The sequence below is a fragment of the Ilyonectria robusta genome (assembly GCF_021365365.1).
Source record: "Ilyonectria robusta strain PMI_751 chromosome Unknown BGZ61scaffold_43, whole genome shotgun sequence".
In the NCBI taxonomy this organism is placed as follows: Eukaryota; Fungi; Ascomycota; class Sordariomycetes; order Hypocreales; family Nectriaceae; genus Ilyonectria; species Ilyonectria robusta.
In genome coordinates, this window is record NW_025764477.1 from 179567 (window position 1) to 201847 (window position 22281).

The 22281-nt window shown below is 50.8% G+C and overlaps 3 protein-coding genes across 3 annotated transcripts; all 3 read left to right on the top strand.

Annotated features, from left to right (window-relative positions):
• Window positions 1-901: 901 nt before the first annotated feature.
• BGZ61DRAFT_499930 (uncharacterized protein) lies at window positions 902-1876 on the top strand (the record flags this gene model as incomplete). The annotated part of the gene is made up of 2 exons (XM_046251473.1): window positions 902-1590; window positions 1861-1876. The coding sequence occupies 2 exons, from the start codon at window positions 902-904 to the stop codon at window positions 1874-1876; spliced, it is 705 nt and encodes a 234-aa protein (XP_046095441.1).
• A 7562-nt stretch (window positions 1877-9438) lies between these two features.
• BGZ61DRAFT_567459 (uncharacterized protein) lies at window positions 9439-11043 on the top strand (the record flags this gene model as incomplete). The annotated part of the gene is made up of 4 exons (XM_046255967.1): window positions 9439-9487; window positions 9550-9775; window positions 9832-10160; window positions 10223-11043. 4 exons carry the CDS (start codon window positions 9439-9441, stop codon window positions 11041-11043), a joined length of 1425 nt encoding a protein of 474 aa, XP_046095442.1.
• Window positions 11044-20921: 9878 nt separating this feature from the next.
• BGZ61DRAFT_499932 (putative oxidoreductase) lies at window positions 20922-22229 on the top strand (the record flags this gene model as incomplete). Its single annotated transcript, XM_046251474.1, has 2 exons — window positions 20922-20937; window positions 21211-22229. The coding sequence occupies 2 exons, from the start codon at window positions 20922-20924 to the stop codon at window positions 22227-22229; spliced, it is 1035 nt and encodes a 344-aa protein (XP_046095443.1).
• Window positions 22230-22281: the final 52 nt, after the last annotated feature.

Consider the following 22281-nt stretch of genomic DNA (forward strand, 5'->3'; position numbering starts at 1 on the left):
AAGTTGTGCATTGGAGCCAACTGGCAGCTGAGGCGATCGATGGTCTAACAGATAAACGAGCCGAAACTCTATTGTACAGACGATGTTGCTTAGAGTCATATGCCTTCCAGGCCCAGGACGGATCCACCGATGAAACGAAGCAGAAGCAAGTCTTTTATCCCTTCAGTATGCTTCATGATACTGGAAGCTTAACCATTGAGACTGGAAAGCGCTCTTCACGCTGTGCTGCTGGCCTTCTTTACTCTCAATTCTACTCCAGTGTCAAGGAAGTATTCGCAGCGGGGAATGTATATCCATTTACGAACACAGCCATCGAGACGCTTGCCCTACATACAGATTACCGTAAAAACTCTGTTAACTCGCGCAGCCTAGCTTCTCCACAAAAGAAAGGAGAACCAATACACTAGGCTGTTTGTGACGTTTTCGCGGTTAACAGTGGAAAAATGGAGACACTAGGCTGCGCGAGTTAACCGGGTTTTTACGGTATTCGCAGTTGATTACTCGGTGTTCGGACGGCCCCTGGCCAATCACAACCGCCCAATTTAGTATGGCACGGACCATTACATGGTGATCGGATTTCGGTGGGATCGGAACGGAGCAGAATGCTGATTGGTGCTATGGTTTATAAAGGTGGGGCTAAGGTTTACAGCTAACATGGGTTTGAAGAAATATCCAGGTTCTATGGACTACTGCTGTAGAGAAAAGCAAAATAAAAGCAGCTAGTAAAGTAAGTAAAGATTAGAGGTGAGGAAAATAAAGAGGAGAGAGAGGAGGAGAAAAAAGGAAAAGGGGTAAAGGAACAGAAGTAAATATATACTCAAAATCCCAACCAACTCCCCCCCGGGCCAATTACATGCTTATCATTATTTACTTTAAGTTTCCAATAGCAGCAGATCACAACATGGAAGACTATGTTCAGCTTAATGAGGAGTATAAGATACTCATGTGCCGACACTGTTGTATCAGCATCCGGCCAGGAATAAGCATTGAGCGACATTTTCGACAAGAGTACCAACTCAAGGGCCCCGTGTTGCGCGAGATCATTGACTACTTTCAAAGCATGGAGCTGAACGATCCAGTGCATGCTACGCTACCCGAAGATGGTTTGGCACCGGTGGCACTGCTCAAGGTCCGTCACGGGTTTAGCTGCACGCAGTGTAGGTATCTGACGGTTGCGCGCGATAACATTACCCGGCATGGGCGAGAGGCCCGTGACAAGCATGGGCAAAGCGCGCGTGGCGGGTGCAGCGGAGCCGTAGAACGAAGGGGGAACAGGCAGTACATAGATGTGCAGCTACAGTCGTGGCAACAGGGCGGACGCGCGCGGTACTGGATTATCAACGACGGCAATGCTAACGCAGAGGGGTCAACATTTACACAGGAGGCAGCGGCCAACCCGGGCCGTGGCGAGAGTGCTATGCAGCGTATGATTGCCAAGTACGTCGAAACATTCAGCAAAGACGACGCCGGGCGGCTCCGGAAAGGCGACATCGAAGAAGGGTTGGATCGCGACTCGCCGTGGGTGAAGCGGCTCCGATGGGTACGGCACTTTGGGTCGCGGGACAAGCTCAGCATATTCAAGGCCGCCGAGTGGGTCAAGGCAAAGGAAGCAACCGGGCAGCAGTGGCAAAGGAGGCAGCAGCAGCAGGACGAGGCAGCTGCCCGAGAGCAACAGCTGCTGGTGCAGCTCGGCGAGAGCTTCGACCGTGAGGTTGAGCGTTGCAGCTGGCGGAAGAAGAGACTCCATCGCAGCGTGAGGAGCGGAGGCGTCCGGAGAAGACATTGGCTGGATGTTTCTGTGAAGACGGATAATAATAATACAAGATACCACCTCAATCCGGCTTATCTAAAAATATCTAGTCATTATCCAATCTAGAGTCCTTTTGCCGTAGCTGGCAAATGCGACACGAGGAATGTTGGAGATCACAAGTGTGAGGCGACCAAGTCGGTGGCAAGGTGTGGAAGAGGGAGGAACATTCTACAAGAGATCGTGCCTGTACATAAACAGTGGTTCCCCTACTGCACACTTAGCCTGAATAAAGCATTTAATATCTTCTCATTTCAACAAGGAAACACTCCCTACCATTCTGGCGAACGTTGCTGCCGAACAATACCACGCCTTTCTCCCCTCAAACATCTTTGCTCTTCCTATGAACCAAACCATTTAAATCACCTAAATCTCAGCTTATGTACACTTAACTTAATAAAACTAATAATACTGATAATACAATCATATATTGTAGTTAAAAAACGTAAATTAGAGCTTGCTTTTATTATATAGGAATTTAGAGCAAACATGCTTCTATTGGACTTCCTGGCCTATGATGCGTGACTGTCCTCTCTGACTTTCAGCTCGACTTTGTGGCGCATCTAGCTATAGATGTTCCCTTAACTCTAATAGATATGTAGCCAATGCTTAGCTGTAGGATAGGTAGAATTGGGCGACACAAGTCCTCCCCATATTTGCAGAGAGTAACGATAGAGCCAATTCAGCAACACTATATGGAGTTTTCTGACTGTTATCTGCATCTTGAGTCACAAATATTATATGTCAGACGAATAGGTCCGAAAGGTCAGATAGGGATATGATCTAGGTTTCCGGGACCGTAGCTTCGAGCCCTAGCTTTCCGGAACCGCGGGTCCTACGAACTTAGGATCAGGCTCAATAACCTAGTTCGGCCTTAGCAACCTAGTTCCCCGGCTTCTAACGGGATCCCCGGCTTCTAACGGGATCCCCGGCTTCGACTGGGGTTCACGGACCTAGGGCCCTGGGATCAGCCCGGCCCCAAAGGCATAAATAGCTGGCCTTCCCCCCAACTAGATAGAAGGAATAAGACAAGAGATTCTATCGTCCTCAAGCTGTATCAACCAATTCATCCTGTCTGATATTATAGAGCAAGGCCGGCTGAGGCAATGCGGTTTGAGAGGGACAAATCTTAAAAATGCCGTATTATAGCGGGTTGCATGCCCGTGACCGTCGCCAAGTCCTGCAGGTAAGCAGACCGCTTACGGCTGTTCAGGTGAAGGTGCAAATGAAGTCGCGGCTTCTGACTCCGGTTCCCCCTGTCGTTAGCGGGAAGCTTTCATGAGTCAGCCATATGCAAGCCTTGTTCTCTTGCGGTGCATTTCTAGCTTCTCCGAGCATTGCGGAGCCAATCACCAGATGTTTTCTGCCGCACTTGCCCAACCGGTTATCAAAAGTGGAATGTGCACTCCAGCAAAGCTGCTGGCATTACCATGATATGAATCATCTGCTTGCCACGAGGCAGAACTGACCCGCTGAGCAAACAGTCCTGATCCACGTTGATACCTCAACGTGCATGCTTTTTCTCCGATTAAAGAGATATTGCTCATGGTTGGTGAACGTTTTATCGCTTCTGGACATAGCATCATCATAAGAGCCAGCCCCTTTGCTTTTGTTTTTTTGTAAAGTATGCGCTACCCAGTCTTCCACATTCTCCAGAGCACAGCTAGGAGAGCCCTATACTGTATGAGGAAGGATAAGATCTCGGCCGGCCTGAACTTATGCTCTAGCATCTTAGCAGCAAATTTATCCGCAAATCGTTTAACGATTAATTGATATTTAGTTCGCCACTTTGTGTATGATCTAACTTTGTCTGGCTGCTTAAACACGAGGTGTATATTTGAGTGGATAAGTCCCTGTCGACAAGTTAGAACTTGACCTCTCTGTTAACACCCCTCGGTTGAATGAGCGTATTATCTAACTTCTTGACGTGGTTCGTGGTCATAATGAGCAGCCAACCCTCTTGGGACGCCACATCGATAGCATGGAGCAGTCTCGGGAGCGTCACTGATTTCGTGTACCCAGATTTCCCACTTTCGCAGGGATTCTCACCACTAGCATCACGAGAATGTGCCACACCAGCGGCATCAATGTCCTCCAGCAAGACGACGCCTTGTGGAGGGAGCTGGGCGAACAGGCTCTCGAGCGTTTAGTCGCTGACGGTCGATACGCTCACAGCGTGGCGTAGATATCTAGACCAAAGCGACCAGCCACGGACTGCGGCTGCCTGTGCGATGGTCTTGTTCTGCTTGCCCGTCTTGACTCGGTCTATGCCAGCGCTGCCGTCAGATCAGATTAACAATCAGATATATCAATCAGATCAATCAATTCAATTCAGATATGGAATTTAGTCAGATCAAACAAATCAGATTTGAGTCTTTGAATATCTGATATATCTGATATCCCCTAGATGCCCTGAGGATGCTTTGATTGTGTTTGGTTCAACTGCCAGCCCGTACCCTAGAGTATTCAACGCGATTCCCAATACTGCTTAGCCGTTGCTAAGGCAGTCGACAAGGTGATAAACCGTGCCTTGCCCCTGACCAGGGTGCGCGTCCACGCAGACGTTGCCTTGCTCTCTATTTTCGGCGTAAGGTAGTCGTACAGTGAACTTAGCTAGCTCAAAATGCAGGTCTTGTCCCGTTGGCAGCTTGCTCTTTGAGGTCGCTTACACGTTTCATGGTATTTCTCAATGTCGGGGAATCCGATAGCGGGCAGCTTGGCTGGCAGCGCGTTATCAAAGCACTCACCCTCCTTATTTGCTCGCCTCGGACCCAGACCAAAGAGCATTGCCAAACAGTACGAAGCAGCCTCTGCACTAGCCTCAACTAATGATTCTTCGGTCGAAGACCTCTATAAGATCACCTGGGGCCAACGACGCTTCGTGATCGGAGGTTTGCTGGACAGGCGAAAGAGCCGGGGCAGGCGCAGCTGGATTGGAAACTATGGGTGGTTTCTGGCAGAATTGAGGGCAGACAGTACATCAAGCGGCGACATATGGTGCTGCCGGCTCTGTAATGAGAAGGGGGCACCGCAATTCTTCAATGCGCAGTCCACATCTTCGGCACAGGCCCACCTTCGGAAGTTGGAACCCCATTCAAGAACTGCAGGATACTGCTGACCCATCTAGAGCTCACAGGATTACCGAAACCTTCCAGCCCGCTTCATCTGATGAGTCCTCCGTCATCGACCTTCAAAAAGGGGCATCTATGAAACGACCGGCTCCGACTGCCACGGTTGTTCCCCGAGCAAAGATCACGCGGATCCGAGAGCTGTCCGTTGGCTACATTGTCGATTCGAACCTGCCGTTTGCCACCCTCGAGAGTACCTACCTGCAAGAGCTGTTCCAGCAATTTGATCCTGACCTTTGTCGCCACGCGCTCCGGGGTCGAACTACAGTAAGAAAGGACCTAGGGGACATATTCACGCAGAAGAAAGTATCTATCAGGAAAAAGCTCAACGAGGCCATCACCCAAATACACATCAGCTTTAATCTATGGACCTCTCCAAACAGACTGGCCTTTATTTCGATATTTGGTCACTTTCTTAACAAGAAGCATCTATATTGCAGCCAACTACTTACTTTTCGGCGGCAGGTTGGGTCGCACTCCGGCGAGAATATCGCATTTACAATCAAGAGTGTTATCCGGGACTAGGAGATCGACTCAAAGCTCGGGGTCTCGATCTGTAACAATGCGAGTAGTAACGACTCTTGTTTGCGGAGTCTCTATGCAAGCTTCGATGCCTCGATGACTCGCGCTGATACTGAAGCACGAAGGATGCAGTGCTTCGGGCATATTCTCAATTTGGTGGCCCAGTCTTTCCTCTACGGCGAGGATGCTGCTTCTTTTGAACTTCAGTCCGAAGCCTATGGCTTGCTCTAGCAGGTGGAAGAGGACCTTGAGCACTGGCGAGCGAAGGGTCCAGTCGGCAAGCTCCATAATATCGTCAAGTTCATCCGGGCCTCCCCGCAGCGCACCGAAGCATTTAAAGCACATACCAGGGAGCAGGAGGAGGCTGAAGTATACAAGCTTGCAGAGGAGTCGACAGCTGAGCTCGAAGTCATACAGAACAACAGCACCAGGTGGAATTTGACGTACATAGTGATCGAATGTGCCTTACTGAAACAGTCCGAGCTCAATAGCTTCATCCAGAAGCTAGGTTTAGAAGCAGATGCATCCAAAAGGGCGCCTACAGCTGATGTCCTGACCTCTGACGACTGGAGGTGCTTAGGGAAATTCACTATGTATTAGAGCCAATCTACTATATGACTATAAGAACATAAGGATGGGGCACAAGTAGTGGTTACGGCCGGCTTTGGGAGGTTATGATAGGGATGGAGTTCATTTTGGACTATCTTGAAGACTGAAAAGCCCTGTATGAGGAGAAACCTACTTATTTGGCAGTAGAAGCAGGGCTTGTAAGGCAGGGGGAGGAGTCGCCATCCCTAACACCTAGCCAAATATGAGAGCGACTATTACGCCAACTACAACTACCCTTGAGGTTTTAAGGGTGTGAGATTCTTGCCGCTATTGTCAGACGGAAGCTCCGGCTTATTCACCGGTTGCTCCACGGTTTGATGAGGCCGCCTTGTCTGCTCATTCTCGAAATGAATACGTGCAGAGCGACGCTCGCTCCGTCAGTAGTATAGCTAGTATGGAGGGGCAAGAGCGAGCCAGCATTAGGGTGAGCATCAATAATGCTTGGATAAAGCTTAATGAATACTACACGCTCCTCGGCCAATCCCCTCTGTTTGCGGCCTTCGTCATTTTAAATCCGGATCTTGGCCTCCAATGGCTTGAGGCTAACTGGAGCTCGCTAGAGCAGCTGCGGTAGCTTCAGGATGCAAAGGGTGGAATCAAACATTACTTTGAGCGTTGGTACTTACATAATGATATAGCCCTTAAGAAGGCCGATGTCACAATGCCCGTCATAACGCTCCGACCTAAACAAAGCAAGTTTGAGCAGTGGGTGCAGAGCCGACAGCCTAAGCTCTCCACGACAGGTTGTGAACTTGAAAGATACTATAGGCTCGAACCGGAGCAGGTGAGAGATCCTGTTCAATGGTGGATCGATCATAGGAGCGCTTTTCCGCAGCTCAGCAGGTTTGCCTTGGATGTTCTTGCAATTCCGGCTATGGCAACCGACTGTGAGAGGGCATTCAGCTTGGCAAAGCTTACAGTCACGTCACAAAGACATTCCTTGCTTGGATCGACCGTTGAAGAACTGCAGTTGCTGAAGAACTGGATCAGAGGAGGTTCTGTCACACTGGGGGGCCTGTGTTGGAGCAACCAAGCTGGGGAGAACCTAGCTTCAGACTGACCCACCCATGCATATATCAGATATCAATCAATCAATCAATCAAATCAGATATGAGCCGTAAACCATCAGTTCAGATCAGATTTGGCCTCAGATCTGATTTGATTGATCTGACGGCAGCGCTGGTCTATGCCCTCCAGGAATGCCCGCTGGCACATGTGATGATGTGACATTAGGTTGCACCGGCAGTTGAGTAGCTGACACCCCCTACTGGAAAGGGCGACGCCTGTCGATCACGTTACTTGTGCATGGATGGGCCCTCACAGATCGTGGGTTTGATGCATGAATCAGGGTTTGCTTCATGGACCGTGAGACGTTCTACCGGCCTTTGATAAGATGATGACCGTCTGTAATCGGACTTTTGTGTGTTAGTTAGGTAAAACCCTGCCTTGGCCAATCGACGGCAAGATCACCTCGAGAGTTCGGACCAGGGCGGGGAAATGACGTATGTCCTGTTGTAGCGGCAGCATTGCTGATGCTGGTCGAGCGACCCATTCCGCTGCCAGACTGTGACCGCAGGCAACGAGCACGTGCATGCACATGCAGCCTGTAATCGTTGGGATTCCAGCAGAAACGCAAGGCGCCAGCAGTCGAGTAGCCGAAGTGACACGGTTGGGTGGGTGGTGGGCTAGAGGCAAGTAGGTAGGTAAAGGGACCCGGGCCGTGAGATGGGATATTAGAGAAGGGGAATAGCTACAACCCTACAGACCAAGGGGAATCTAGCTTTACCCTACCTCACTTTACCCCTGCCCCCTATTATCCAGCTGTCAAAGCGAAAAGGAAATAGCAGCCTCTCTTTAACCTCTCTTTAACTCTCAAAGGCCGTCAGATATTCGAGCTTGAACGCCCAGCCGAGGAAGCCCCAGACCCTTTATATAAAGCCGTATCTGGGACCCTCTGGCACCGCTCGCGAGCCCCATCACAAAGGTTGCCGGGAATGAAACCTACCAGGCACGGTCGTCCTCTCAGGTGCCAAACACACGCTGTACGAAGAACCACCCTTCACAGAGAGCACCCACAAACCATAGTGGCGGGAGGCTCGTGCTCTCTTCCCATGTTCCCTAGGCAAGGCGTCTTATTTAGCACATTATATCACTAATGTGCGCCTCAAGCCTGTCTGATGGAATCGGGCGTTTTGGTGCTGTCATGAACCTTGTGTGGGCTCGGCCTCAAACGTGGTGGAACTTTTCTTCCTTAGTGTAGCCCCAATTGCATCCTCACCGCCAAGGGTATCCCAGACTCCGGAGTCATGTACGCCCGCAGAAAAGAGGCTCCGCTTCGTTGGTTGGCTCGTCGCCGACCTCAGAGTGTAGGAAGTCAGCCCGTCCCGCCTTCCATCCAATGAGGCAAATAGAGTGACCACTCAGTGGTGTGTGGGGCTGTTCTAGAAACATTCTGTTCAGTTGTTAGGCGCTGTTTGCTGCATTTCCTACGCTGAGATTCGCGGTAACTTGGAGAGAGTCACCGCCACTAAGTGTCTTGCTAGTTGATACGTAGGGCTGACATATGGACTTGGACCCACGGCATTTTCCGAACGCTGTTAGAGTTTATTGTTCCTCGTTGCGTAAGAATCGCGGCAGAACGTTTTTGAAGCTAGAAGTCCCACTTGCTGTCAATCCCGCCTTAGCGCTCCAGTGGAAAATCGTGTCTCAGCTTCCCTTACTTAGGTCCTCATGTAAAAGAGTCCCTGTTACCCTAGGACGAGGCTGGTCAGCGGCTTGCCCCACAATGCCAACGGGTAGTCTGTGCGGGCACCCTGAGACAGGAAGGCTTGCGGCTGCTCGGCGTCCTCGGCATCCACTAGCTGCTCGGAACCCTGACGGACAATGTATGTTAGTGTCCAGCAGTAACAGGGCGTAGCAAGGCCAAAGTTACGCAGCCCCGGTAGAGTTGCACTTGTGAGGTATGTGAGGCATGTGAGCCTTGGGGATGTAGTTTCTGAGTGGTAGAAGCGCCTTTTGGTCGTCAAAAGGTAAGCATGACACCTGGTGATGTTTGTTTTGAGTTCAATGGCATTGAGTGGAGCCCTCCGTGTCGGACATTGGAATCTATCTCCGCGGAGGAGACTTCTTGCAAACTGGCTTGACACATGGGGTGGAACGCCTGCACAAGCTCGAGGGCCACATCGAGTAAGAGGACAAAGCCTTGTACTGGCCGAGACCGATACATGTTAAATCCCCCGTTTCCAGTCGATTGTCTGCAACTGATCCCTGTACTAGCAGCCCATGATCCTCCATCATACTACGGCCGATACCGCAATCAACTGCAGTCACGGAGATCTGTCAATCACACTCACACAAGACACCTCCAAGACAATGGCAAGATCATCTTCTGCAGAACCAGCCAAGGCTACCAAGCGCAAGGGTAAGTAAGATGCGACTGCTCGACAGAGGTATTGCCTTCGTATTAACTGAGACATCTACAAGGCACAAGAAAGGTGTCAACCTTGACACCGTCACAACGTGCCCGCAAACGAGCCCACGACCGAGAAGCTCAGCGGGCAAATCGAGCAAGGTCCAAAAAGACAATCGAAAGACTCGAGCGGGAGTTGGAAGAGCTCAAGGCCATCCAAGAACTCATTCGCAGAAACAAGTCCTTAGAAGATGAAATATCCAGGTTGAGGGAGGCCATGGGCTTTGCAGCCGGACGAAGGTATAACAGATATGGTTAGTCAGAATGCGAGTTGGGAATCATTAACATTCTAACAGTCGCGTAGTCTTCGACGACAGCATTATTGCTCTCAGCGGGACGATGTCGAGTTCCCGATCGTCTCAATTCCCAGGGTGCAGCGCCATACAAGACTTCGGCCAATCGTACCTGCCACTTCCCGACGCTTGCGGGCCCTGGGGATCCAACATCGCTTGCTCTGTGCCATCAACCGGCTCCAGCCCTTCCTCATCTGGAAACACAGACGAGTACGGCGACGCATACATTTCCATCAGGGCACCAACCTCCATGGTGGAGTGGGTTCCCTCGTCCACGACCGCGTGTTTTCGTGGCCAGGATGTTGAGACGGAGTTCCAGGACTTGAGGCCCGGTAAGGATGTCCCGGTTCACCGTCGTTAACATGTCATGCTGAGTCAATCTAATCTCGTGCAGCTCGACGATACGGCATATCCCCTAGCAAATCCCGCACCCTTCGAGGCAGCCGACCTGCCCCTTGCCCATTGATTAGGCAACCCAGTAGCTCGTTTTGGGAGGTGCCCGTCTTGATCACAGCGCCAGCCACTGAGGCTGATCGCCTGCTCGTCACCTTCATCCAGGATTGCCGCCGCATGATGCGGAAGGAATCTCTTGGCGCCATTCTCTCACCTTCCAAGGCCAACATCAAGCCTCTCCTCGAATACCACCCTGCCTCGCCCGTCCACAACCCGTCCGAGCTGCAGCCAGCTGGCCGGCACACACGCCTTGCTCCAGCGGTGTCGGGGCCTGCAGTCAATCACCCAGTCACGGAACTGGCAACAGCTCTGTGCAACAATGTCGGCATGACGAGCATTATTGAGCGCCTTGCAGTGTTCGCGCCCATACGACGCATGGTCGCCTGGCTGGCGCATCCGACGGCACAGACGTATGCGGAGCTGAGGGACGACTTCAAGCCAACCCGGATGCAGCGAACGATTCCACATTCGCAATGGATCGACTTAATGCATTGCAAGCGTCTCCGGGACGTGGTGATCCAGAGGCCAGAGGTTTACGATACTGAAGAGATGCAGATTATCTACTCCCGCAATTTACGTCTTATCAATTGGCCCAGTAGACAGGAGGACGCCTTGATATTTGACGCGCAGTCTGGCGACGTGTGGCTTAGCGACACCTTCATGGCATACGCCGAAGACCCCAAGAACTGGAAGCTGAGCAGGGACTTTTTAAGACGTTATCCTGAACTAGGCGGCTTTGTTGAGATCGACGAAGATTGGTAACTACGTTGTACCTAGACTTCGAAGGTGCTTATCAAGTAATGGGAATTCAAGATCCGTGTCCCCATCCAAGAGGCGCAACTCAGGGGTTTCATTCCTCCTGTCTCTTTTCTTTCGTTGCTCGCCTGTTCGCAAGGCCGAAGATTCGGTGGGCCGCTCTGAAATGGAGACTGTCTTAGTAGATGCTACTACGCAAGCATGGCGGACGCAAATATGGAGTCAGCCGCCATTGTCTGGAATGGCGTCCTGGAAAATGACCCTCCGCCCCATCTTATGAGGCCCCCCTGGGCGACGGCACAGCGATGTCGATTTCCGTGGCGCGAATCACCGACGTGGGATACGTCGGGGCGACGTATTGAAGCCCTCTTGACATCTAAACGCCTTCTCTCCGGAGAGCCAAGAGGCGTTACGGACTTAGATACTAGAGGTGTGGCTCAATGCGGCCCAACTGGCGGACAAGACGTGGCTTGTATAGGGTGAGGGGGTGCGATATGGAGAAGTGTGGATGGAATTTCACAAATCCCATAAATTCTCCTCCAAGCTGACGACCGTACGTGCGAATTCCGGCGCGCAGCTAACTATTTGGAGTTTGGGGCGGCGCGAGTCACTGTCGCGCAGCGATCAGCGCTAGAAAGGCTAGAAGGCTCGGCGCCTAGTCCTGCCAGGGCCATCACCCCGTGCCCAGCAGCCTAGGTGCGGCTCCGCGGCCCTGATTCATGCCAAGTGCCGAATTTCATCGGCGACTCAATTCGACTCGCTACGACGAACCCTACGCTGTGTATCGTTGACGCGCCCCCTTCGATATCAATCCCTTCCGCCCTGTTTCGCACTTGACGTTGATGTTCGGATACCCCACCGCCTTCATGATTCTATTCTCATGGAGTCCACATTTCTAAACGCCCCGCTGGAGGATGTGCAGCTGCAGGATATATATATACACACCCATAAGCAACACCGAACGAATTTCATTCCGGGGTCGGCATGTGGGGACCAACAGAAACATGTGCAAGAGACAAAAATAGGGCGAATAAGGCGACGGTTCATATTGTGGGGGTTTCAGCGTGAGAATTATGAAAAGAGAATCCGAGGTGAGAATCTGAGGTAAGATGTGGAGAGAGCTAGGTTTGATTAGGCCTACTTACTATGACCCAAACCTAGTCTTTCAATCCATGCGGGAAGTTGCCTCCTGAGGCTTGTCTAAGCATTTTATCAGCCATATATATGTGAATTACTTGATTTCCTGTTGCTATAGCATCTCTGCAGCATCAGGCGGATGGTTAAACATACGGGCAATGATATGTTGGAGATTAAAGGCTAACTCAGTGACCTTCTCGCAGGACTTGACTCTTGTGGCGTCGGTGGAAGGTATGGATCTGGCAAGGCTCCGATGTAGGGGATGGAATACAACAGGAACTCAAAGGCCAAAGCGGCGGGGTCAACTCAGCGGCCTTCTCATACAACTCCGTGCTCATGGCATCCCCTTCAGACGATTGGACGGTACGGATTTTCTCATATGTTGGCGCACTAATAGGGGCAATGCATGCAGGAGCTCAGGGCCAATGGTGGCCTGGTCTGCCGCCTTCTTGCACGACCCGATGTTCGTAACGTCGGCCTCGACCGATGGGGCGGTATGGATCTGGCGCTCTGACTCTGGTGACTGCATGCCGAACATTTACCTTAAGGCTACATCCTCTCACCTCCAGGCCGACTCAATGGTAAGAGTGGAAGCATAGCCTCAGGGGCAGGCCCTACTCAGCTGCAACGCCCTTGAACACCACCTGGGAGGGCCGCGCGGCATCATCGTCATAGCCTCGGCCACTGTCCTCGCCGATGGACAGGCTGTGGTTGCGCGACGTCGGGTTCAGCAGGTTGAATCACATGTAAACCTCCCAATGCATCTCCTGTGGCCACTTGGCAACTTGGCATCACTTACCACATGACAATTTTACGGGAGATATCAGCAAGCGTTCGGCAATACGAGCAGCCGGTATACCATAATCTTAGTCAGGTCTTTCGGCACGAGGTTAAAATTCGGCTGGTTAGTGTTGCAGCTGACACCCATATACCTTCGATGAGGGTTGCAAGGGGTGTGAGCGCTAACGACGAATCGTTCTTGCTGGGCTGCGTGGCGTTCTCCCTGCATGGATTGAGTGGTTCTGGGTGTCTCGGTATGAGGTTTCAGTTGCTCGACTGCATTGACTCGTTCCGACGAGTAGGAGCGAACAGCATCCCACTTCCCGGTTCTGGAAGGTCTATTGCATGTGATACTATTCTGTAGGTGCGGCAAGACCTCATGGTCCTAGCTTACTTTTTGTTGTTGGAGGGCAACTGCCTACCACTCAAGGGGCTCAGGGTTTAGTTGTATACACGTCATTCCGCGCTGGTCAAAAACCTATCACCCCTGAACACCTGAACAGATGCAGTAGGCAAGAGCACTTGGATGTTCCTACCTGTCCGTTTGTTCAGTGCACGACGAGGCTTGTATTGTACGTAGACGCAGTTTTTCAGCCGTAATTCGTGCTAAAATCATGACCGAGTCATACCCTTCATCTATCTAGGCGAATGCCCATTTCCAGAGCGCTGAGTACGTTGTCGTGTTTCAGCGGTCCAGATCCCTGCCTACCTAGTTAAGCTGCTACCACCCGGCATGGACCGAACTCGAGAGTGACAGATTGGAGGAGCAGGGAAGGGTAAGGCTCGACGACTCGGCTACAGCTACGTCGAGGGCGGAGGACGCAGATCGGCTGTCGGCTAAGCCTGGTCGATGCTCGGGGAGCCCTCTTTGAGGAGGCTCTTCAAGAGCATCTGACGTCTATAAATGGTCGTGATATACCTAGTCAGGTCCAGATATTCATATCAGAATCACCTCCATCGTCTCTCATCCTTCTTGGGCCTTTGTCTTACCTACCGACGTTGTTTGCTATTGCCCTTCCCGTAACTGCTCTTCTGGCCGCCCCTGATATTTATCCGTTTTCGTCTCCAACTGGAGTGTTTCCAAGACCCCCAAACCTTTCAAGAAAGCCTCGACGCATATTGAGCACATTCGTGCCATCTCACCTTTTTTACTCCTATTATTGCTGCCCCCACCCTAATCGGTTTCAGTCCCCAGGTGAGTGACCCGAAGATCTGGAAACGGGTGCGCCGATCGCAGCCCTGAGCATAAAGCCCATCCATGCACGGCGGGGCCAGCTCCAATCCGCAGCAGTCCGTCTTACCTGGGTCAGCAGCTGACGGCCCCAGGGCGCCGGACGGCCGTGCCACTGTGGCTCACACGCTAAGCGCCCGGTGACAGTGCTAGATCAGCTCGATACGAGAATGGCTACGAACAACTCATCCACCGCGTCGGTTCAGTACGGAGATGCTACGCAGTACGGAGCCCTATTTGTTGATTAGAATCGTTCATAGCCCTGTACACCCCTTGTTTCCCCCTTGGATGCTAGTGCCTATATGTCGATCAGCTAACGGCTGGGGTTTCCAGGTCCAGGGTTGCAAGCAACACCAACTCCACAACCTTGAATGGAACCCCTATCCCAGAGGACCGGGAATACAGCCTCGGACGTTATCTCAATCCCTTGCGCTACGTCCCACAATCTCACCCCGACACATATCTCCGGCCCCCCCCTGGGTTCGCAGCGTCGTCTAACGGCAGTTCACAGCGTCAAAGCGTCCATCGCATGGCCCGAATCCTGAGCACGGTTGATTCCCAGCTTCATCAAACTCCCTCGTCGTGATGACGTTCTACAAAGGTTATCCCCAACGCCAGACAGCTAGCCTCGACTGCAAGTCAGGGGTCCAGGGTCCGTTTAGCATCCTTCTTTTCGGCATCTTCCATTAAGCATCCTTCTCCTCGGCATCTTCCATTCCTTGGCTTCCTCGCCTCCCATTCCCACGGGTCGTAGGGCCCTGACTAGCGCGTCTACAGCAGATGATTAGTCCCGTCATGGGTTTCGGAGTCTGTGTTTTGTCCCATGATGCGCTTCCGACAAGGCGCAAGGATGGCAAAGGACGCGTATGGACCGGACGGGTGCCTAAGCTTGGTGTGTCTGAGTTTTTGGAGTCGAAAGGTGTCGGGGCTGGTGCGTGGATTGGCTCAAGCCATTGTGGGTGAGCGAGTAACTGTCGACGCGGACCCTCTTCCAAGCCCAGCCGGCCGGCGAGAATGGATTTACAAAAGAAACACAGAACTGATAGACTACAACATGTACAGTAGAGATAATCACTTTCGTGCCTTCAAAACTACAGAGAATATGTTCCCAGCGCTCTTTTTTCACTTTGGCGTTGCGCGCAAGATGCGCAGCGATCGAAGATCCCTGTCCCCGGAGGAATCGCCGATGTCGCTAGTGGCCTTACATTTCAGGCGTAAGTTGAGACACCACTTGAACGTGGGTCTCCAAGTACAGTGGCATGTGTTGTAGGATCTCGTCAGTTCAGCCCGAAGGGAGCTCGACTGGCGGGCCTGCATGAGGCGGAAAAGTCTGAGGTCGGGACTGGAAAGGTGGTGGACTGTGAGAGTCCTGATGCGAACTATTGGAGGATTGCGGTGGGTGATGATGGGAGTAAGACCGGGTTATGGGCCGATGGGATCCATCGGCCATCTTCCGTCGTCGATGTCGTCGGATGAGATAGAAGGCGCCAACAAGTACGGTATTGAGAATAACAAGCCCGCCCACGGCGATGCCGGCGATGGCTTCGATTGACAACCCTTGCTTGGGACCAGGATCCTCCCCAGGAATGGCCCATGTCGGGAGGACCTACACAAACTGAGGGTTAGTGGCTAGCTTCGCTGAGGGTTTACATCCACCATGTCGGTTTCCTCGAAGCGGCCGATGCCTTACGCGTCATTAGGGCTCGGAGATCCTGGTGGTCGAAGCCGTGTGATGGGGCCGTCTTGTTCGCCCCACCCTCTGCCGAGCCGCCAACGACCGAGATAATGTCTATCGGAATAACGTAGTGCATCTTGGAAGGATTATATAAGGCCCAAGGTGAGTAATAGCTATTTTTCTTGCCCATATCGAGGTTAAGCAGACCCTATTGGTCTGGGGAGTCGCAGTTGTTATTCAATGGGAAAAAACTACTGTGGATGAGCATCTGGGCCTTGTTGACGATATTGCAGCTTAAATGATGATAGGAAGTCGCCCCTCTTGTTAGAGTCTGTAGGGTATATCCGAATCCATATAAAGGTAGGAATTATTAGGACGTAGATGTCATCGAATCCTGTGTTTCCCTCCGCCTGGCTAGTGCTGCTATAGAGGTAGCTGCAAGATATTAGTGTTTCTGTCCCGGCCAGCTCTGGTCCGAGAGACTTATATATTATAGGATGACTGGTCATCTGGCTAAGTTACTTCTGCGCAGAACTGCCTTTGCAGCTCTGGAATATTACCAGTCGCGTTTTGGATATAGGGCTTTCCGCTCAAGATATTGTAGATTATAATATCCTCCATTAGCTGTCCCTCCCACATGCTATTGCCAGCGTCCCGAATGCCACTAAAATAGATAAGTATACCGTTATTACCAGCAGGGATATATACCATCACACCCTCTGCCCGGCTTACTTTGTCTGGAGCAGTGGTATTAGTCCACGAGTTCGAGTCTATATTATACTAGAGCAAATACGAGGTTAGTATTCCGGGTCTACTCCCCCAACTCGCATCAGTAGCATTATTTATCCATCCACCATAGTAGTATCCTTCTCCTCGGCTCGAAATTAAGAGACCTGCGCCGTAGCTCAGACTGCCAATATCGGGAGAACCAGGCGCTCCATGGTTACACCCAGTAGTCGTTAATAATATCGTATGAATACAGGGCGAATGGCCAAGGGGGCTCATCGTAGAATTCGCCTCCAAAGAGGTAGATGCGATTGTTGATATCGTCGGGCCACAATATGGCACCATTGACGTTGGGGATACTGGAACTTTTGCTCAAATTGGCATACCGTGGGGGGGGGCGTGCCCGAGCTCGCGTTCTGGCTTAAGTCATGGCAGACGAAGAAGGGATCTGGCTGGGGATGTCAGCTTGGGCACCTCTTAGAACGTATAAGCCCCATCCGCCGTCTCGAAATTGCAGTCCTCGATCATGTCCGCCAATCATCCAATTCCATAAGGTAAAGAGAATAGAATTGAGGGTTGCTCCATTTTGTTTTCCTCTAGAGTATACGTCGACGCTGATTATCGTCCATAACCTGGGACTGCTGTACGCCGACAGAGGGAAGTTGGGCGCGGCGGAGGCGATGTTCTCGTGAGCGCTGGCCGGGTTTGAGCTGGCATTGGCCCAGAACCACACGTCAACTCTACTCGCTGTGATGAACGTAGGAAACCTTGTTGTGTTTGCAGCTACATCTATCCGAGGCCGAGAGAAGGTACCAAGACGCAATGTCCGGCTTCACTCGTGCTTTAGGACCAACTTACATCTATACATCTATACCCTTAGCACAATCAATAACCTGGCCAACCTCTGCAGTGAGCAGGGTCAACAGCTTGCGGACTTTTGCATGCTGAACAAGGGAACTCAGATATCGCTCAGCAAAAGTACGAGGAAGCACGAGATGGCTTCCAAAGATCGCTAGGACCGGAGCACCAAAACACCAAAATGGTGTGCGCACTTCTCACATAAGTATAAATAAAGCCAAGTTTGTGGCTGCGAACCTTGTGGCTGATGAGCTTGTGGATGATGACTGAACAGATACCCATGCAGTACCCACCTACCGGTAATACCCACCTACCGGTAAGCAAAAATAAAATTTCCTCGTACAAAATGCCCAACTTCACTTGCACAGTGCTTGGCCAAAATTGAAGTTATTTACATGAAACAAGCTGTGTCTTATTGAGAGTTTCATGTTGTTTCATATTATGATATTACTTTTTACATTACAGAAGCGGTTTGTTCGCACGGGCCTAATGTATAATTTCTAAAAACGCCTCGTTCAAGAATCGGCTTCCACCAAGTTTCATCGAATTTTTATCTGCACTAACCTTACGTAATCACCTCAAAAATGCCCCGAATGTCTTATACAGAGAATGGCGTTGTCGAAGCCTTACTGGATGTCACAGATAACGGCCTCTCCCAGAACCAAGCCGCCCAGAAGCATGACATCCCCCAGACGACTCTCTCAGACCGATTAAGAGGCCTACCGTCAAAGTCCGAGGTCACCCAGCCTGCCCAGCTGTTATCCAAGTCTCAGGAGTCCAGAATAGTCACCTGGATACTGAGACAAGAGGCCTTGGGCTATGCTCCATCCCACAGTCATGTTCGCGCCACCGTCGCGGCCCTCTTGAGACAACAAGGCCGGGAAAGGCCTATCGGTGTACACTGGGTAGCCAGGTTCATGAAACGACATTCGACCATAAAGACCAAGATAGGAAAACGTCAGGAGGCATCGAGATTCAATTCTTTTACTCCAATAGCCGTCAATTGGTACTTTGATATCCGGGAAAGCGAGTATGGCTGGATCAAGCCTGAGAACACAGTTAATGTTGATAAGGGCGGTATCATGGCTGGATTTAGTGAGCATTTATCGTTTTTTTCATAAAACTCACTAATACATTCCGAATACAGGCTTGGATTCCTTGGTTATCGGCAGTAGCGATCCCAAGAGGAAGGCCTTCCTCAAAGGCTCTCAGTCCCGCGCTTGGACTAGCTTTATCGAAGCCGTGACTGCAGATAGCCGTCTTCTGAAACCAGGGATTATTTTCAAAGGCAAGGGACTTCAGCAGCAGTGGTTTATCGACGAGTTCAAGAAGATAGCTGACTGGTATTATATCACTTCTAAAAACGGCTGGACAGACAACCACATCGCAGTTGAGTGGCTCAAAGAGGTCTATCTACCTCAAACCCAGCCAGTAGATGATTCTGATGCCAGACTTATTATCTTAGATGGCCATAGAAGTCATGTATCTGCGAGTATCTACCTGGTCTGAATCATAAATGCCGCTGACCTAAAACTCAGGATGAGTGGATGGCTACCTGCTTCTTGAACAACGTATATTGCTGTTACCTGCCGGCTTATTGCTCTCACGGCCTACAACCGCTGGATAATGGCGTTTTTAATGCCTCCAAAGCTGCATATCGCAAAGAACTCCAAAAATTGGCAAGCCTGACCGATTCTGCGCCGGTGGATAAGGTCAACTTCATTAAGGCTTATGCCAAAGCCAGGAAAGTGGGTATGACTAAGAAAAACATACTCTCAGGCTGGAGAGTGACTGGGAATTGGCCAATTTCACGACGGAAAGCCCTCATACATCCAGAAATTCAGCCAGACAAGAAGGAAACTACGCCTACATCAGAGGGCCTCAGTGACGGACATCGCGACTCTGATAATACGCCAAAGACCAGCCGTCATATCAGAGATCTGGGAAAGAACAAGAGCCCTTCAACCAGAAGACGGTATTCTGTGATATTGAAAGGGTTTGAAGCCCAGGAGTCAAAGATAGCCTCGCTGAGCGCAAGAGTCACCAGTCTGGAGGAGGAAGTCGGCCGGTTGAGTAGAGGCAAGAAGATGAAGGCGATACCCAATCCCAACAAGAAGTTCATGACATTAGCCGAGGCTCTAGTGGCTGGTGAAACTACTTCCGAGCCAAACCAGGCAATTGAAGAGACAGGGGCTGTTGAGGATGTGATTGAGGTGGGAGGGATGCAAGAGGATGGAAGTTCAAATTCGGAGGCGGAAGAGTTACCCGTCGTACGCACCCGCAGCGGCCGCGAAGTAAAAAGACCGAGGAAATATTAAAATTCATTCAGTTCTAACCCGAATTCTGGAAATAAATTTATTTGTACAGTTTTTGTTAAGTTTTTCCCATGAGGTTGAAAATGTGAATTTTGTATGGGGAAAAAATATTTTTGCTTACCGGTAGGTGGGTATTACCGGTAGGTGGGTACTGCATGGTACCTGGTGGGTGCAGAAAACTCCAGGATGAGTTCCATGGCGCTTGCTCTACCTGCATTTTCCGAGGCCACCCGATGTCGTGTAGTGAGAGGATGCGGGATGTTGACGAGGAGAACGATTATCAGCCCTCAGAAGGTTCTGATGATGAGGACCAGTACCGCACAACTATCAAGAAAAGAAAGAGGAGAGTTCAGAAGGTAAATGGTGAGAGTGGCGAGACGCGAGGGGAACAAACGAAGGAGCAAACGAAGAAGAAGCGGAAGATGCGATAGGATGAGCACGTACGCAGACTCAATGGGAGCTTGACTTTGTTGTGATCGCGCGAAGGGGTAGCATATGATGGTTGGAGCCTGCCATCTAGAGACTTGCCATCTAGGGCAAATCTCGCTCTTCCTCCTTTTATTTTATTTCGTAGCCTAAATGAATTTTATCAATTCGCTTAATAACACAGCAAAATTTGCGAGTGTGTCGTTGTGTGTGGGTAAACAAGAGTTGGTGGTTGTTGGAAGCAGCTGAACCCACACTGCATGATGGTAGTTAAAGGTCCCTGAAACGCACACGTCAGAATCACACTATCAGAATACATGGTACTGTCTTATGAGAGTAGAAGCAACTGCTGAGCACCGGAGAACTTAACGCTATTCGCTATTAAAGAATTGATTATGACACTGTCAAGGCCTGTAGTTAACTGTCTATATATGGGACCAACCTCGGGACGAGGTTGGTCGGCGGCTTGCCCCACAATGCCAACGGGTAGCTCCTCAGCCTGGTTAGAGTTCGAACCCCTAACCCCCTAACCACTAACCCTATCCATCCCCGGAAAGACTTTTTAAGTCCCTCCGATTGGGTAATGATCCATCCCCGGAAAGACTTTTTAAGTCCCTCCGATGGGGTATTGGTTGCGCCGACTTGGAGACTTTCTAGCGACTTCTCGGGACATCATTTCCGATCGGCTAATAGGGTGGCTAAACGCTCGTGTCGTATATGTAAACTTTCAGACATGATGTCGCGTCACAGACGCGACCGATGATGATTCTTGCATATATACCACGCTGATCGCCCGCATCACCGTCTTCTCGGAACTCGGTGTCGACGAATTGTGTCATCTCATTACTTTCTGCAAATCCAGGCTTCCCATCTTTCTTCACCGAACCCTAACCCTAACCCTTTCTCCGGTCTCCGGTCCGGTTAATTCCACCATCATTCAATTTCTTCATGATCTCAAGAACTATCACTTATCGAGATATAACGTCCCGCTTACCCTTCATCTCGCAATTCCACTATGAATAAAGCCTTAATCTTTAAGAAGGTCCCCCAGGGTTATCCAGAACCTGGCGAGCATCTTGCTGTGGAACCGGCTTTCTATGATGCTACGGTCCCAGCACCCCAGAATGGCGTGGTTCTCAAGTCACTTTACACCAGCTTCGACCCTTACATGCGTGGGCACATGAGGCCCGCACAAGCAAAGCCGTATGCACCGGCTTTCCCGTTAAACCAACCTATACAAAGCACTGGTATTGCCGAGATTATAAAATCGGATAACGCCGGCTTTAAGGAAGGTGACCTCGTTATTGGTCAAGTTCCAATCCAAAATTTTGTTGCTTTGGAAGGCGCGCAGCTTTCTAGCATCTCTCTCTTGTCCAATCCTCTTGGTATTAAGGACATCAGAGTTTTTCTTGGAGCCCTGGGTATGCCGGGCCTTACAGCCTATTCATCATTCTATGAGATAGGCAAGCCGAGGAAGGGCGAAACCATCTTTGTTTCTGCTGCCAGTGGTGGAGTGGGCCAGCTCGTGGGCCAACTTGCCTTACGTGAAGGGTTGCAGGTTATTGGCAGCGTTGGGTCGGACGAGAAGCTGGCTTACATCACCAATGACCTGGGCTTCCATGGAGGATTCAACTACAAGAAGGAGAGTCCCGTGGAGGCCTTGGCTTGCTTGGCGCCGCACGGCATCGATATTTATTACGAGAATGTGGGAGGCGAACATCTTGAAGCTTCCCTTGACGCCCTGAATAATTTCGGTCGGGTTGTTGTCAGTGGGATGATTTCACAGTACAACTCGGCCCCTTTTCCGATCACAAACCTTCACAATATTATCTCTAAACGCCTCACCTTGCGTGGATTCCTTTTCATGGACCCGGGCTTCGCGGATAAATACAGTACCGAGCACCAGACCAACCTGCAAAAATGGATTAAGGACGGTTCCATTAAGACCCTTACTGATGAGACTATTGGGATCCATTATGCCGCAGAGGGTTTGGTGGGTATTTTCCGTGGAAAGAACGTGGGCAAAGCAGTTTTGAAGTTCTAACTTTTTTGCCACTGTAACTGTCGCATCACAAGGTGTCAAGCTTTCATCAATC